The 16,598-nt window shown below is 38.1% G+C and overlaps 2 protein-coding genes across 2 annotated transcripts; one reads left to right on the forward strand and one right to left on the reverse strand.

The window, feature by feature from the left end:
• Nucleotides 1–942: 942 nt before the first annotated feature.
• Nucleotides 943–10,227, reverse strand: faap100 (FA core complex associated protein 100). The gene is made up of 8 exons (XM_030163173.1): nucleotides 9,975–10,227; nucleotides 9,595–9,713; nucleotides 6,901–7,784; nucleotides 5,834–5,990; nucleotides 4,837–5,728; nucleotides 3,067–3,177; nucleotides 1,720–1,806; nucleotides 943–1,204 (listed from the first exon to the last, which is right to left on the reverse strand). Exons 1-8 carry the CDS (start codon nucleotides 10,128–10,130, stop codon nucleotides 1,073–1,075), a joined length of 2,538 nt encoding a protein of 845 aa, XP_030019033.1. The 5' UTR covers nucleotides 10,131–10,227; the 3' UTR covers nucleotides 943–1,072.
• Nucleotides 10,228–10,639: 412 nt separating this feature from the next.
• On the forward strand, nucleotides 10,640–15,613 carry birc5a (baculoviral IAP repeat containing 5a). The gene is made up of 4 exons (XM_030121887.1): nucleotides 10,640–10,816; nucleotides 11,514–11,623; nucleotides 12,632–12,749; nucleotides 15,331–15,613. The coding sequence occupies exons 1-4, from the start codon at nucleotides 10,709–10,711 to the stop codon at nucleotides 15,421–15,423; spliced, it is 429 nt and encodes a 142-aa protein (XP_029977747.1). The 5' UTR covers nucleotides 10,640–10,708; the 3' UTR covers nucleotides 15,424–15,613.
• Nucleotides 15,614–16,598: the final 985 nt, after the last annotated feature.

Raw genomic sequence — 16,598 nt, forward strand, 5'->3', positions numbered from 1 at the left:
TGCCACAGTGAATATATCCCATAATCAATGCTACAGGCTGTGAGTTTTTGTGTTGGCCATTGGAAATAAGCCATTAAATATCAGATACTTAGACTAGAAAAGTTCTAATGAAAAGGAAAAAAATCCTTTTAGCTGAAGTTACCATTCAACTAAACACTCGTTCCACAGGTTTTACCTGTAATTATGGACAGACACTGTTTCAATTCTGGTAGTGACAGAAGAAAAAAAATTGAAATGCTACCATACAGTACAACAGAATTATTCTCTTAATGTTATAGTTAATGAATTCTACCAGGTTTATCAAAAAGGTCTTATTTTTACTACAACTAAGTAAAATAAAATGAATAAAACAGAGAATAAACAGTAATTCAGTGAAATATTTTTTTAAAAACACCTTTAACCTCCTAAGACCCAGGACATGTCAGCAAAGTACAAGCTTTTTTTGTTTATTAAATAACTGCCTTTATTGAAAACATCATGATGCAACAGTTTTTTCAGATGCAGTTTTTAAAATTTTTATGGAATGTCCTTTGTGGTGGACAGTGTTCTTTTCTTTTTTTGTATAAAGTTGTGAAACTCTTGTCCACAAATGTGAACAGTGGGTCTTAGGAGCTTAAGAGTGATTTCAGTCATTAAAACATGAAGCAAATGCTTAAATTAAAATGGGAAATGTATACACACAATGTAAATCGGAGTGGTTTTCAAAATGTAACGGTAAACATTTTTCTGACCATGTCAGTATTTGTCCTAAACACATGGATTTAAAGTGAAAAAAAGAGAAAACATACAGAAAGAGGTGAAGTGGGTGATCATTAGATGAGCCCAAACACTAAAGGGCTTCAAATGTGTATGATGTAAACCTATAAAAAACAGTAAGTTACAAGAAAATAATGGCAATGAAAGGAATAAATTCAGACAATTATTTATTTTCATGTGAGGAAACATAGTTTAGGTCATACCAATAAATTCCTTCTACAAATGTGTGTCATCACTGTTGCACATAAGTCAAAGACAGATTACATCACAGTGGACAACACTGAGGGTAGATGTGTTGGTTCTGCTGAGACGGGCTTTAAAGAATGAGTAGAGGGCTTTCTCTGAGTTCTTGGTATACGTTGAGAAGCGATCGGGTCAGATGCCCTGTGGACATGCCAGCGCTGAAAGCCCCACAGACTCGACTTTGCTGGATCTGCTGTAACAAGCGCTGACATAAGAACAAGAAGGAAAGTTAAAGAATCTGAAGACAGAAAAGCCAATTACTGGGTGTATCTTTGTGTCTTCTGTAATGGCATTACAGCATAAAAAGGTTTTACTTCCTTTGAGAAACAGCTAAATGTCTTGAGTTTAATAACTTTCTCTTCTTTTTTTCTGCTTTATAGTGGGTGGCATTAAGTGTTAAAGTGCATTACCACCACCTATGTGTGTCTGAGTGTTGACCAGAGTTAATATCTACCTAACTGGATAAAAACAATACTAGTCCTAATGAGGGACTTTCATGTTATTAGCGATCACTGTACCTAGGCATAGTGCGATATTCATTTGACTGCAAACTGCAACTTCATCACTAGATGTCACTTAATATCACGCACTGTACCATGCAATAAAAATGTACTCCAAAATAACAAAAAAAGCTGATAAATTACACTTTGACTTATTGGATTTCAGGGTGTAGTGTAAATAGCATATTTGAAATTACATGAACAAATGAGCTGGTCTTACCTCAGCATGGTGCAGAGCCTGTCTTAAACCTAGAGTCTGCACCGTCTTGGCAGAAGCAGTCTTCTCAGGTGCCCTCTGCACCAGAGTCTAGAGACACAAATAGAATGACTGAGAAGAACTTGACAAAGACCTGAATAAGTTGCGACTGTCTAGGATCATTCAAAGATGTTACAAAGAAGTGGACAACCACTGTGTTGTGTGCACACACGTTTAATTACATCCATAACAAATGCTACATTGTATGTCTATGTTAATGAGCAGCTTTGATGCCCCTTAAGTAAATACGCAACCAACATATTTGATTAGATCAGGTAGTTTTCTATTATTCAGCGTTAATGTATCAGAAAGATGTAATAATGTTTATACACTCCATTGCAAAAAGCTGAGATATCTGCATTTCAAGAAAAAGGATGTTTTTTAACATGCACATATGGTGTGTTTTATTCTGTATATATTTTTATTCTCTGTGTATACTCTGGTCATTGTAGTTTTATTCTAAGCATTTTTTGTGATTATTGCATGCCTGTCTTTTCTGCACCAACATGGGACAGTTTTGCAGTTTTTTCATTTTTCTATTCTACTTTGTATTATTGTACTTGACAATACAGACTTATATTATGTGTTTGATAGTACCAAAGACTCATGTTCTTAAATCAAGTCTAACGGACTGTGTCTATTAACTTTGCCTAAATGCATCTTTTTGGTCTTATTAGTGTTTCAGGTTTAACATATGTGCATGTTTTCAAAAACATACATAAAACATAACATGCCAGTGCTTGAAAACCCTAAGCCCTCAGCCCACGCCAAAGTTTTTGCACATACGGATGGACAGATGGACGACGAACTGATGACAATACCCTGCTGAGAGGGCTGAGCGTAAAAAGTAGCTATTTATCAAATACCTCTTTGAAGTGGTGGGTTTACATATACAGGATCATATAAACTGATGTTGAAATTGCAGAAACATTGTCGCTTAAATACTTAAATACATAAGTCCTAAGAATAACTGGCTTTATTATCCCCACAGGGATAATAGCAGTCTCTGAGTTTTATCCGTCCTAATACACACACAGTACCTAGCATTAACATTAGCACATGGTACACATTAGGAGCAGTGAGATGCCATTAATGGAGCTCAGGGACCAAATCCAGATCTTCATCGGCATTATGTACAGTCTCAGTCATCTCAGTTTATTAAGTATATAATGAAATGGGTTGTGGTGGCTTGTCATTTTAAAAATTGGTCTCCAATAAAAACACTAGCATAAACCAACATAAACTGTGACAATGAGAGAGAGTAAAAGAATAACGTGTGATAAAAGTGGATTGCAGTGTGTGTTTTGATACCTGTATCCTGCTCAGGACAGCATGGTGCAGTCCACACACAGCCGCCAAAGACAAGCTTTCAACCTGAACCTCCACAATGACCAGGGACTCCTTCTCTATCCCCAAATTCACCTGGAGAAAAGAAGGGAACACTCTTTATCACTCAGTCACTTTATCAATCAGTGTTTTTACTAGTATCATTATTTTTTATGTCAATGACATGCCAAACAATTCTGCTTTTACCACCATAATCTGCTGCTGAATTGGGACTTCTAATGGAGATTGAAACTGTGAGTCTGTGGTACTTTTCTTCTACTTTATAAAGCTGGAGGGAGTTATTTTACTTATGTTTTCAAATGTTCAGCTGCAAATATGACATGCTGCAGGAAACTCCCTGCACTTTGTCTTAATCCTTGAATCTTGAGTTCTCGTTGGAGCTGCATTAGTCAACAGATCATATAAGATCAACCAAATGATTATTTGGTTGATAGTTAAACATCTACAATCAGTTTATCCCCATCCATAATAATGACCATATGACTTTTTCACCAGATCTTGCAGCCCTAAGCATATTCTTTTTTTTTTGACACTTACTTTTTATTAGTTATTTATCATTTTGTCATACAGAACATAACAACTGGCAATAGATAATAGTCACAATCTAATAGTAATGATAATTTAGGTTGCAGTTATTAAATAGCAATCAAATTACCACAGTCATTTTATTTTTAGAGCAGCAGTTTATATCGTATTTCACAGGACTATGAGACAAACCACACATTAATTGTATTTAAAGAAACTAATCCATTTGCCCCATCTCATCATGTAAAGTTCATCTTGCAGCCTCAGCATAAATGTTAATCTCTCCATCTTGTGAATTTCATCAACAATTTTCAACCAGTCCTCCAGCACCGGTGGATCAAGTTGAAGCCATTTTTGAGTATTTGTTGTTTTTTTTTTTGCTGCAGCACCACAGATTTTTAGAAGGTATTTAGCACTTAGTGTCAAATCATCAGGAAGATATCCTAACAACAGTGACAAAGTGGGTTGCTGTAATTCAAAACCCAAAATCTGCTAAATTTTTATTCCAACATCTTTCCAAAGAGTTGTAATTTTCATACAGGACCAAAAAATGTGGGTGTCATTTGCCTGTCACCACAACCCCTCCAGCATGTAGAAGCATTAAAGATTCTATGAAACTGTTGTTTTGGCGTTTTAAAGAACCATAATAAATTTTTCCTACTAAATTCTCACCAGTAGGCTGAAGAGGAGGTTGAAGTAGCAGATTCACACATATTGTCCCATTGTTCACATAATATAACAGTATTCAATTCTTTCTCCCTTCTTTTTTGAATATAATCTGTTGAGATTCCTTTGCCTTTCAACAGGCCTTGATAGAGCTTAGAAATAGTAGACTTACACTGCTTAAAGAAAGCTTGTGAGACTAGTTGAATTATCCCATTGGCCTCTGAATAAACATTTTTAGAATGTTTGAAGAAAGATATTGTCATAATTGTAAGTACCTAAAAATTTTTTTTTTTTTCCAGGTCATATTTTTTTTGCAGTGTTTGAAAACTTCATAAATTACTTTATCCAATATCTTGGCCTGAGCATATCCTTCGAGGTATTTCAACAAAGTATGTTTATTCAAATTTTTGATCCAAAGATTTTTACTTTTCCTGCACATATGCAATGGTTCTTGATTCTTAATAACTAGCACCATCCCTGACATTCTGGGTGATTCCTAAAATATACCAGTAAACTGTGGTTTTATATTAGGAGATGCTTTACCTCCTTTGCAGTCAGTTTAACTGTGCATCGACTTGGTCCTTGAGCATGGACAACTGGTGCATTTAGGACACTCTGGTCCCCTTGGTGTCTCCTCTTCACACCTCCAGGACCGTCAGACAGCAGCCAGTCCAGCAGAGAAACACAGACATCTACAGGAGCCTGAGGCTCTAAATCTAAGCTTTTCATCACCAGCGTATCCCTCAGCAGATCTGAAGACACCTGAACACTCGCTGAATATTTCTCGGTCTGTGTTCCTTCCTCTTTTTTAAGACACCTGTTCCCACGTGAGCTTAGAAATGCTTGGATGTTATCTGCTGTGGTGCTTATGTTGGTTTGAGGTGTTGGATTTTTATGTGTAGTAGTGGAATTCACCTGCAGCGCATGCAACCAGTCCACAGTGAGTGTGTTTAATGGTAAAGTGACACTAGTATTCTGTACGTTGTGAAGGCTTGCCAGCTCTTTCTCTCCTAAAAGACTTGTGAGTGAGAAAATGAGTGCACAGCTCACTGTTATGGGGAAGGAGGTGTCATCTGCTGCTGATAATGGTAGAGACACTTCCAACTGTCCTCCTGGATGGAGGTTGTAGAACGGGAATAAAAAATTTGTGGATGACCTCTCCCCTTGTGGAGTGTGAGAGTGGGACAGAGGAAACACAGTGGTGCTCAGTGTCCAGCCTTGCTCTAGAAAGTAAGGACTTGAATTATCCAGGACACACATCAGGTTTAAGGAGTCTTTCTGAAGCAGTCTGCTCCAGCTAGTCATGGCGTGACACCTGATTGGCTTCTCTTCACTGTTTGTCCAACCCATTAGCAGGCAGCTGATGTTAAGCACCTGATTAAGGTGTTGGAGAAGTTGGTTTTTGAATTTGATGGCACTTTTCAAAACTGATGCTCTAAAGAAGAGTAAAGAAAATCCAGATCAACAGAAAAGCCATGGTAAGTACACAAATGTCTGCTGTTTCACAATTACATTCAAGTCGAGATCATGTCAGGAATACCTTTCACAAACATCTCCAATAGCAGACACCAGGTCCCTGACACTGCGGGACACCTGCATGGGGGTTGACTTTGACAGTCCTGAGTCCTCTTTTCCCACAGGTAAAGTAATCCTCTGGAGCTGCCCTCTGACAGACAGCCCCAACAGCTCAACGTCACCTGGTACCGAACAACCATAAGAAAGAGCACAACAAAGAACACATATTTATGAGTAAGAACAAGTAGGAAAGAGGTTTAACTAAAACTAAATCACTACAATATAGCATGTCTGCATTTTATCTATGGATGAACCACTAAACAATTGTCATGATAATCTTTGTATTGTGTTCATTTTCATTTCTGTGATATCGGGTTTTTTTTTGCGTAAACACCAGTTAACATGAAACTTCATTAATATTTTGATTCTTATTAAATTAAAAAACAAATATACACTTTATACTTTACCATCTTTAGACTTGACCAGCAGCAGTTGATGGATTATATGTTAGATGAAGTTAACCACCTATTATTTAAACAAGTGATGAATTGGTTTGAGTAATTTTTATGTGTTCATACCTTCTTAGTACAAAGGTCTGTCATTTGGTCTCCATTACATCTAAACCATAAAGTCTAAGCTTGACAGACACAAATGCTTTTGTAGATTTTGGTGCCAAAGCTCAGTGTGTCCTCACAAAACACACTTTTGGTCACAACAGGTACTAAGAGTTAACAGCTGCAAAAAAAACAGATAAGAGTCTGAACCCAGCCTTGACTTCAAAATTCTCTGGTTTCTTTTCTCCTCTTTGACAACAAACTGAAGATCTTTGCATTGTGAGCCAAACCAGACATTTGAGGATGTCATCTTGGGCTAAGAGAAAAACTGATGAACTATGTTCCTAATTTAATTGACAATAAAGATAACTGTAGGTTACAGGCATATTTAATCCTACCTTAGTGTCCTGGGTCTACACTAGTAAAAGTAATGACTGAAGGCAATGTCTGCTATATGGGGAGTATTCTAACAACACATTTTGCATTTATAAAATGATAAACTGCACAGGTTTATTTTCAGACTGGTCTGACTGTGTACCTGTGGCGTTGTGTGTAGGTCCAGTCAAGGCGATGAGTCTACACACATTTAGACTGGTGGGGCTCTGAAGTCCAGCGGCTGCCTTACTGGATGCCTCCTTATCCCATCCTCGACTCTCTGTCCCATCTGATTCCTCTGACAGATTCAGTGTCAATAGGTCTGAACCGGTGCTGAAGTAAAGACACTGTTGACCCACACAGGCCCACACCACTGGACCTGGGACACACCCCTCAGTGAAACCAGCGTGGCTGCTCCCTCCCTCTGAGGCGGCCTTACAGGTCTTTATCACCACCACTCTCCCATGTTCACCCACAGCCACCAAACACAGTGCACGTCCCGAACCTGTTTCCACGGCAACAGATGCTCCAACAAATACGACCGGCTGCTCAAGGCTGTGAAGGACTCTAAGCTGTGTTCCTGGGAGATGCAGAGGCAGGAAACACAAGCGTCCATCTGGCAGCCCACAAAGAATAACTGGTGATTTGGCGAGAGCAGCATCTACCCCAAATAAAAGTTTGAAAAGTAAAGGCTCCAGGTGAACATGCCTATCTGACAAAAAACCTGAGGAGAGGGAAGAGGTTGAAGGTGTATCACCAGAGCGGACACAAATAAGTGCAGGTCTCCGTTCTAGGGACCTATTTTCCTTTGCGCTACCAGCTGAGACAAGTGGTACACTACATGATCTGAGCATCTCAAAACTACTGGACTGCTTTGTCATTTTGTAGACAGTCAACAGCCAAGTGTTGTCTCTGTGAGAAAGGGTCATGAGCACTGAGTCAGTAACAAGCATAGATAAGACCCCTTCCTCCCTAAAAGCAAGACTCTCGCCGGAGACTTGCACCTCAGCTGGACTGGAGGATACGTCATCTAGGCAGCTCTGGTCCCTGTGGAGGTGAAGGAAACATTGGAATGTCACTTTATTCCACTTCTAAGTTCAACTCCACCCAATGTATGATTCTAAAGACACCACCATACTCAGAAATGGGCTGAGAAGACAGTGATCAGTGTCTGAATGTGCAGATGTGGATGTGAGACAGAGCAGTTCAGGTTCATCCATATAACAAAGAATTACTAGACACTTATGCAGAACAACATGCGGATCTGAAAGGATTACCGTGAGTTTTGTACTGGTTTAAAGACTCACACAAATCAATATCCATTTATCTACACTATATTTAAAATATTTTCATTGATATTTCTTTGTCATACAGTCTTTTCCCTCAAGAAACTGAAGCCTTATAGTGCTCTTGAACTTAACAAGTTTCACAGGAAAAAAGAGCTATTTTAGAGCCTGCGTTGTTACTATGGTGTTTTAATGTTATTTCAGATTCAGACTGATAGAGTAATGAATTGACTGAGACAGTGGTTTTACAAGGCACCATCACTGCCTCAATGTGATTCCAGTGTTTCCAAACAGAAGGCTTCAGTCTGACCTGACAGCAACAGCAACTGAATGATAGAGGCTTTAACTTTAACAAATTTCATAACATAGAGTCATACTAAAACAATACTGAAAGCACAATGCTACATTATGAAATAGATGGGATGGCTCAAAATTATTTTCAAATGGGAAGCAGCAAGTTGAGCTGCATTCAACCACAAAATTTCATCACAATTATGTTTACAGTTCAAAAAACATGTTTTTGTGTTTAGTGATTCAATGATATTAATGACTCAAGCATTGAGAGTGCACAAACTGAATTCCCACTCACATCCCCTTGCCTAGGGTGGCCAGTGTTCATTTATTCCATTCTGAGCTTTTTAGTGAAATGGATATTAGCTCTGGTCCACAGTAGAGTGGATGACTGTAATTAACATGAATGATGGATGTCACCAAATATAACAACAGCAAAAAAGAGAAGATTAAGACTACTCTGAGCTACTAGACAAACATATTGGACCCTCTGATATAAACCCCAGGTCAGAAAATAGTAGATTTTTGATAGTTTGGAGCAGGAAAAAAGCTGATAACTGATTGATCGGCTGACACCATCAAGGTTGGACTGATTTCAGTATTTTCAGCTCCTATTTTCTTTCAAAATGAGTAATTGCAGGAGAGAAACCCAATATTAGTTTCTAGTCACAATTGGAATCAAGTTCTGCCAGCACTGATAGTTTATAAAATGTGTCGCTGGCACTAATTATTAATAAGCTGACTGATTAACCGGTCTGTCTCCAATATAAACAGCCAATTAAAAGGTAATGAAATCCAATGATTCTCATTTTGAGGCAATATACATTAACCCTCTAAGGCCTAAACAGTCGCTGATGACCAAGAGAATCTACTGATCCAAAATGCTGAACTTTGAACCACTAATCCTATCAATACAAGTAAATAAGGTAAAATGCTGAGTTTTTATGAACATCTACATGATCAGTAAATCAAATACCTGATTTCACTGATAAATGCGGAATGCAGAAGATAATATTAGAATAAATGGTGAAAAATCACTTAGGAAAGGCGAATAATAGAGTACAATTAATTTGAAAGTCCCCACAAAAATACTACTAGGTCTTTAAGGGGTTATGAAATAACATAATATTCAATATTAAGTTCTCCTCATGTTTACCCCATAAATCTTACACATTGGATCTTTTGGTGACATGAACAGACACTTCACATAATCCTACAACAAAGGATATGTGTGAGATTAATCCAGTGAGAGAAAACAGCTGTTGTTAGTGTCTTCATACCTGGGAAGCAGGGTTGGTAAACTGACACAGTAAACTCCATCTCTACAGGCTGCATAAAGATGCTGCTGATCCTGACTCTCAACCAGGTCCCAAACTGGAGCTGGAAACTGGAGGACACCCTGCAAACATGGACCAATCAAAGGTAAAACACCTGAAGGCAGATTTTTTTTATGGGTGACAAAAGCAAAGCAAAGCAAAGAAAAGACTTTATTTATCCCACCGACGGTAACTTTCACAGTGAACAGCATCAAACACAAACAAGTGAAGAGAAAGACAGGTAGAAAAACCACAAACGACTGAAAAATGACAGAGAAAGAGAAAAATGAGAAATTTTGAATAATAAAGAAATAAGACATTCATGCAGTGAATGGTTAATTTACCGTGAGTTTTCTGTCCTGTGTGTTGAAGACATAGACGTCGTCCCCTCCGGGGCAGATGAACACATGTGTCCCACATCCAGAGCTGAGGCTCGGGGTGCTGTGTGCAGCCGAACAGCCCAGCTGTGCCCAGGTCTCAACACCACACCGCCCTGCCATGGCCACAACACCGAACAAAATACAGACCGGACTGCATGTGTTACGAGAAACGCACTGTTAACAAGGTTAAAGAAGTAAAAGTAAACCGTTAAACTAAAAAAACTAAACCAGCTAGCCTGGACTGGTTGTTGACATGACTTCATGAAGTTCCGCGCCTTGTATTTGGACCAATGGCCGTCAAGAACTACATTTCCCATGGATATAAAAATGACGTTGGGCAGAGGATGGTTGGTTTAATCAAAAGTCCTCCATACACTCTATCTGTGGGCGGGACTTATTACATGGCGATATAAGACAAAGAAAAATACATTTTTTCCTACATATTTTTTGATTGCTAGACTTTAAATACATTGGATTTGTAATATTCAGTGGTGGTCTTAGCTAAAACCGCTGGGAGGCGCACCTGTACTTCAAATATATTGTATGTGATTCACGAAGAAGAACACGCGTCTGTCTTCGTCCAATCAAAACAGTCGAAGTGAATGTTCACGAAAATTTGAAAACGCCTTTTGGTATCTGAACCCAGGGAGACACTTCAGACGGAAGCTTTTGAACATTTTTTTCGAAAACGAAACACAATGGACCCGATCAACGAAGAAAATATTAAAATGTATTTTTATAAGAATAGACTGAAAACTTTCGAAGGCTGGCCTTTCGACGAAGACTGCGCGTGCACTCCGCAAAACGTAAGTCATGTATTGAGTGGTTAACGGTGGGTTAAATGCGTTAGCCACCAGCTAACACAACAACAACCAGTTAAGGTACACAAGGAAATCTTGTTGAAATAAACTGCGAATGCAACTTACCGAGGGTTTCGCTAATAAGTGTCCCTACATATTCAAATCGTTGATGAAAACCAATGTCACGGTTTAAAATGCATTAATTAAATTAAGATAACTACTTAGCGTTAGCTTAAATAGTTTGGTTAGCTGTAGTCTCCGTTCAGAATCGTCTCTTTGCTTTACAGTCTACATTATGATCATATTTACCATACTAACATAACGTAATACGGACTGATTATACTGTACATACGAATTTACAGTAAAAGCTCTGTAACTCAATGTTGCTAAGTACAAGCTGCTCAATTTGGAACACTCACACGGCTAAATGGAATGTGTTATTTCAGCCATTATTGACCAGTGTCTTGATTGTGATTTTAATTCCTTCATTCTTATATTTGTAAGCAACTGAAGTTATGTCTTTTCTAGTTTATGTTTGACTGATTCATTCACAGCTCAAAACATACACAGAGGAAAGCAGATACTGATTGTTCAACAAAGTATTCAACATTCAATAAATGTAGAGATTGTAAGTTGATTTGTGGACAGTGCCTACTTGGCACAGATTTTTATTCCACTTGTATGTTTTGTTTTTTCCCCTCAGATGGCAAAAGCTGGATTCATTCACACCCCTTCAGATAACAGTCCAGACATTGCCATGTGTTTCTTTTGCCTCAAAGAGCTGGAGGGTTGGGAGCCAGAGGATGACCCAGAGTAAGACAACCATATTACTGTCCTCATGGGTCATAAATGGAAATTGAAGATAGGAGACTATTGCAGCTTGATGTCATCATCCATGTAACGTAATCCTGTATTCATAATTAGCTGAATTATCTTGGGAAATATTTTAGTGCAGCTACAAAATAATATGAACCAACAGGGGAAAAATGGAAAATAAGTATCAACAACTAATAAAAACAACAGTGTGTTATTAAAAATAACAAAGAGCTAAGTATATTATTGGGCATTGTGCTCTCATAAAAAAAGAGCACTATATGTATATTGGATTAAAGAGACACCTAAACTAGAACTGCCATTTCGTAAAGTTATGGGACTTTAAAGAAAAAGATTAAAAACACCCTTCACTGAAAGCTACACTCAAACTTTAGCATATTACTCACTGAAAAAATGTGCGAAGCTCGTTTAGACTAAATCTGTGTTACAGTATTATAACATTTTCAGTTTAAAACAAATTCGGAGAGCTGGTCACAATAACACCACTGTCTTAAAATATTATCACTATCACATTTTTCAGCAGTAAAGCAACAGTAAAACCATGATTCATCTCCATTTGGAATATTTTTTTTTACAGTTTGTATTGTCAATAGCTGCACTAAACATCAGTTTTAATTGTTTGACCATTTATCAACAGATGGCAAACTTAGCAAACACAACACCCGAAAAACTTAATACATTTATTACCCTTGGCCCTCGCCGCAGGGGATTGTCATCAGTTTGTTGTCTGTCCATCCATATGTACAAAAACTTTGGCGTGGATTGAAGAAGGCCGAGGGTTTTCAAGTGCTGGCATGTTATGTTAAGTTATTGCTATGCTACCTCGCCTGTCTAGAAGAAATGTTGGAAGTTCAATACCCTTACTTAGTGAGAGCTGTCTACAGAAGAGATGCTAATATTATTTTCAGTGTTTCTTTAATATTTTGAAGTAAAGCTTTCATAAACAGCTCCCTTTATCGTATCCATTGTTGTGTATTTTATTGCCAGAAAGGAGCACAAATCTCATTCACCATCCTGCCACTTTATCGCCTTGAAGAAGAAAGTAGAAGACCTGAATGTGGAAGAATTTTTCAAGCTACAGAAAGAGAGGCACAAGTTCATCATTGTAAGTTCTTAAGAGTCGAGTCATATTTAGGATTGTTCATAATAGATAATGTGAATATTAACACATGATTTTGATGGTCCACCTATAGCAGGGGTCACCAACTCTGGTCCTCGAGAGCTACTATTCTGCATATTTTAGATGTATCCCAACACACCTGATTCAAATGATAAGCCTATCATCAAGCTCTGCAGAAGCCTGATAACTCATCAGATGTGCTGGAAGAGGGAAACATCTAAAACCTGCAGGATAGTAGTTCTCGAGGACCAGGGTTGGTGACCCCAGACCTACAGTGATGTTTCTTGTGAGCATGGCCATAGTCTAAAATGTTTTATTGGTCAAAATTGTTCTGAATTAGAAACATGTTTTAATTTTTATTTAGGGTGTGAGTGGTTGAAATGTTAAAAATATACTGTGTAGACTATGCAGACACATTATCCAAATCAAGTGTTGCCTTTCAAACAGTTAATTGAATTAACACTTTCAGTGCCATGGGCCGATTAAATCGGCTTTACGAAAACAACCTGTAAAGTGCCACGGGCCGATCAGATCGGCTTTGGAGAACATGCCACATTTGTGTACAAACAAACCATCCACCCCCATTTCTTTCTCACATTTCGATGACGTTCTTTCTGTGTCCCCCTTTTGAGACCAAGCAGACGGGAATTTGAGGTCACGCGACCGAATAATATTTTTATATCTTTTTAATGTTTCTTATTCTCCGGTGTTTCATCAGAGGGAGCCCTCCATGCCGGGGGGCGGCTGTGGACTCCGGGGGCTGTGGCGCCTTCTCTCACTGGGGTCCGCTCCATTCTGGTGGGTGGGGGTCCCAGTTGGCCCTCTCCCACTAGTTGGCATGCGGGGCTGTGTTGCTGGTGCCTGGTCGCCGGGGTCGGCGGCTGCCTCCTGGTGCGGATGGCTCCCTGAGGCAGCGCCTCCTAAATTGATGTTTTACTTTTACTTGTTCATTTTTGTTCTGGTCTACCCGTGCTCAGTCAGTCTTCTTAAGTATGTGTGAGCTTGTGGGTTTGCATGTATATGTGGGTTTGCATGTATATGTGTGTGTGTGCGGGTGAGTGGGTGGGTGTGGGTGGGGGGCGGTACTGATTTTTAAACTGATATGTAAAGCACTTTGTTCTACAGTTTTTAATGTATGAAAAGTGCTATATAAATAAAGATTATTATTATTATTATCATTATTATTATTATAAATTATGCAAATTACGATCAATAATGAATCGGCTGCGTCCGGTGCGTTTTGGATCTAAACAGCAATCGGTCGGATGTTACCGAGCGGTTTCCTGCAGGATTCTTCAAATATTATAAAAACGACGCGAAATACTGAAAAACGGCCAAATTCTGTGGCACTTTTAAGGCTTATTAGCCCCTTAACTGTCTGGCACTTAAAGAGTTAAAGAATAACTAATGAATCTTAATTATCAGAGGGATCCTATTAATCGTGTTATTACAAATATAAATGACAGCTTCGCATCTTCTTCACTTTAAATGGCCTGTTTGTCAGTATGATTATGGTATTTTACAGAGAGCTTTACATTAACAACAACATTAATCTTAATGTATTTGTAGTATTACTGTCACTTGCACAGGTTACTAGTCAAGTGCCTTTATTTCAGTCTGTTTATAGAGATATTTTGGCATCTGTCTTCACTGAGGTATTCAAGCTTAGTCCATGTTAACTTGCAGAGTGTGATAGGCTGTTTTCCTGCAGCTAAAGGAATAATGTCAAAGAATCAGCCTTGGTCTCTTAGCTGCAGATCTGGCTTCTGAACTGCAATGAATCTGATTTAGACAAATGCGTAAGTGTTATACAAGAGAGTAAACGTTAATATGATAGTAAAAATTCCATCTGTCCTTCCAGTCGTCCAAAATTTTTGTCCATCCTATTTCTCAGACACTATTCACCCAATTCCTTTGTTCTTTACATGTCCCTTTCTCTCAATTTTAGCATTTTTTTCCTACACATTTTTGAATTTTTTTTTTTTTTTTTTTAAAGATTGAAAGTTCAGTCTCAAAATTAATCCCAGGGTAGGCAGGGTATCAGTGAGCAGGAGGGGCAAAGGGTTGTGCAATCGTGTGGGGGTATTAGTAATCTCCGTCTACTTTTTCACTTGTTTGATTCATTATAAAACTCAGATGGGGGAAATTGGGCCTAAATCCATGTAATTAATGGAAACACTGCAGATGTACACACGCAAAAATGAGAATGTGTTTGTTTACTTGACCCAGATTTTTTCAAATATAATAATTTTAGTCCACAAAAATGCTGTTGTTGTTTCTAGTCAGATAATAACAACAGTGCACACAGTCTAAACCAGAGCAAAGTAGAGCAATGCACATTTGAGTCTAACTTTCCTGTATTTTAAAAGAGATAAGAAAATTGGGATTCAGATTATGGATTATGAATTTTACTTCAAATGATCATTTTTTAGCTAGATCACTCAATATCATGCTTCTTTTATATTGGTGTCAACATATCTGAAAATCATGGAATTGAACAGCTTGTCTCACAGAAGGAAACTGTTATAAAGGGAGAACAATGGATTCCTCTTCTTCCTCCTCATAGAACAAATCCTGCAATGATGGCATCACCAAGTTTGAGGAGGCAGCGAAAAAGAGAAGAGCAGATATCATTAAGTCGGCCATGGGTGAAGAGTGAACTGAAGATAAAGACAGATGAATGAGAGTGGTGTATGACAGATTGTTTTGTTGCTGATGTGCAGGTCCGTCGCTGTAATCTGTTCATTTCCAGAGGTCGTTTATAATGTCTGTCTTTTTAAAAACAGTGTCTCTGATCTGTCCTGTTTTCTGTGTCATGTATTTCACTTTTTCTTTATATTAAACTTGTCTTATAAATAACTCTATTGCTGTTTTGTTATTTTTGCAAAGACAGTTTTGGTAAAAAAGTGAAATGTGTATTACCTACAGCAGCAGTATTCAAATCCAGTCCCCGAGGGCCGGTATCCTGCATGTTTTAGAGATTTCCCTCTTCCTTTCACACCTGGTTCAATTAATGATCAGCTCATCATCAAGCTCTGCAGAGGCCTGATAATGATCTAATGGCTTCCAGGTGTGATGGAAGAGGGAAATACCTGAAACATGCAGGATACTGGCCCTCGAGGATCGGATTTGAATACCCCTGATCTCACCATCATGAAAAACCTGAGCAAGTCAGTATATTCAGTGTAACAGTCTTGGGTGACTTTGAAAGACTTTAACCCATCAAGACCCAGTGCTATTTTAGTGTCAGTTCCCAGATTAATTTTTCTCTATATTTAACTTTTCATAAGTGATTTATCACCATTTATTGTAATTTTATTTTTTTTCCACTGTAAATCATGTATTTTCCTATATTTAATTCACTGATCCTTTAGATGTTCATAAAAGCTCAGATTAAAGATGAGGATTATTATATCAGAAACAGACAACTGAAGAAAAAGTGACTTTTTCAACGAAGATATCAATAACTGAACATAAAAACAAATGTTCATCCACTGTCACTGATCCAACTCCATGGGTTTTACTGGTGAATCAATGTTGTAGAACACAGATGTCAAACATGCGGCCTGGGGGCCAAATCTGGCCCGCCAAAGGTTCCATTCCGGCCTGCGGATTGAAAGTGCAAAAATGAACCTGAACAGTCAAGGTTGTCCAAATTATTTTGGTTCAGGTTCCACATACAGACCAAGGTGATCTACAGTAAAAATAACAACACAATAACCCATAAATAATGACGACAAATTTTCGTTGTGAAAAATTATGTGGAAAAATTTAAGTGAAAAAAATTAGATTACACTGTAAAAATATTTACATTTACAAAACTATTCTTTTACA

This window comes from Sphaeramia orbicularis, chromosome 19 (assembly GCF_902148855.1).
Source record: "Sphaeramia orbicularis chromosome 19, fSphaOr1.1, whole genome shotgun sequence".
Taxonomy (NCBI): domain Eukaryota; kingdom Metazoa; phylum Chordata; class Actinopteri; order Kurtiformes; family Apogonidae; genus Sphaeramia; species Sphaeramia orbicularis.

Excerpts from the sequence above, each read along its gene's own strand:
- faap100 (XM_030163173.1), bottom strand. The coding sequence starts at position 10,130 with ATGGCAGGGCGGTGTGGTGTTGAGACCTGGGCACAGCTGGGCTGTTCG. Across the intron at positions 5,729-5,833 it reads ATTGGAGATGTTTGTGAAAG|AGCATCAGTTTTGAAAAGTG; the intron begins GTATTCCTGACA and ends ACTCTTCTTTAG. Across the intron at positions 1,807-3,066 it reads CTGTCCTGAGCAGGATACAG|ACTCTGGTGCAGAGGGCACC; the intron begins GTATCAAAACAC and ends TTGTGTCTCTAG.
- birc5a (XM_030121887.1), top strand. The coding sequence starts at position 10,709 with ATGGACCCGATCAACGAAGAAAATATTAAAATGTATTTTTATAAGAAT. Across the intron at positions 10,817-11,513 it reads GCGCGTGCACTCCGCAAAAC|ATGGCAAAAGCTGGATTCAT; the intron begins GTAAGTCATGTA and ends TTTTCCCCTCAG. Across the intron at positions 12,750-15,330 it reads AGAGGCACAAGTTCATCATT|AACAAATCCTGCAATGATGG; the intron begins GTAAGTTCTTAA and ends TCCTCCTCATAG.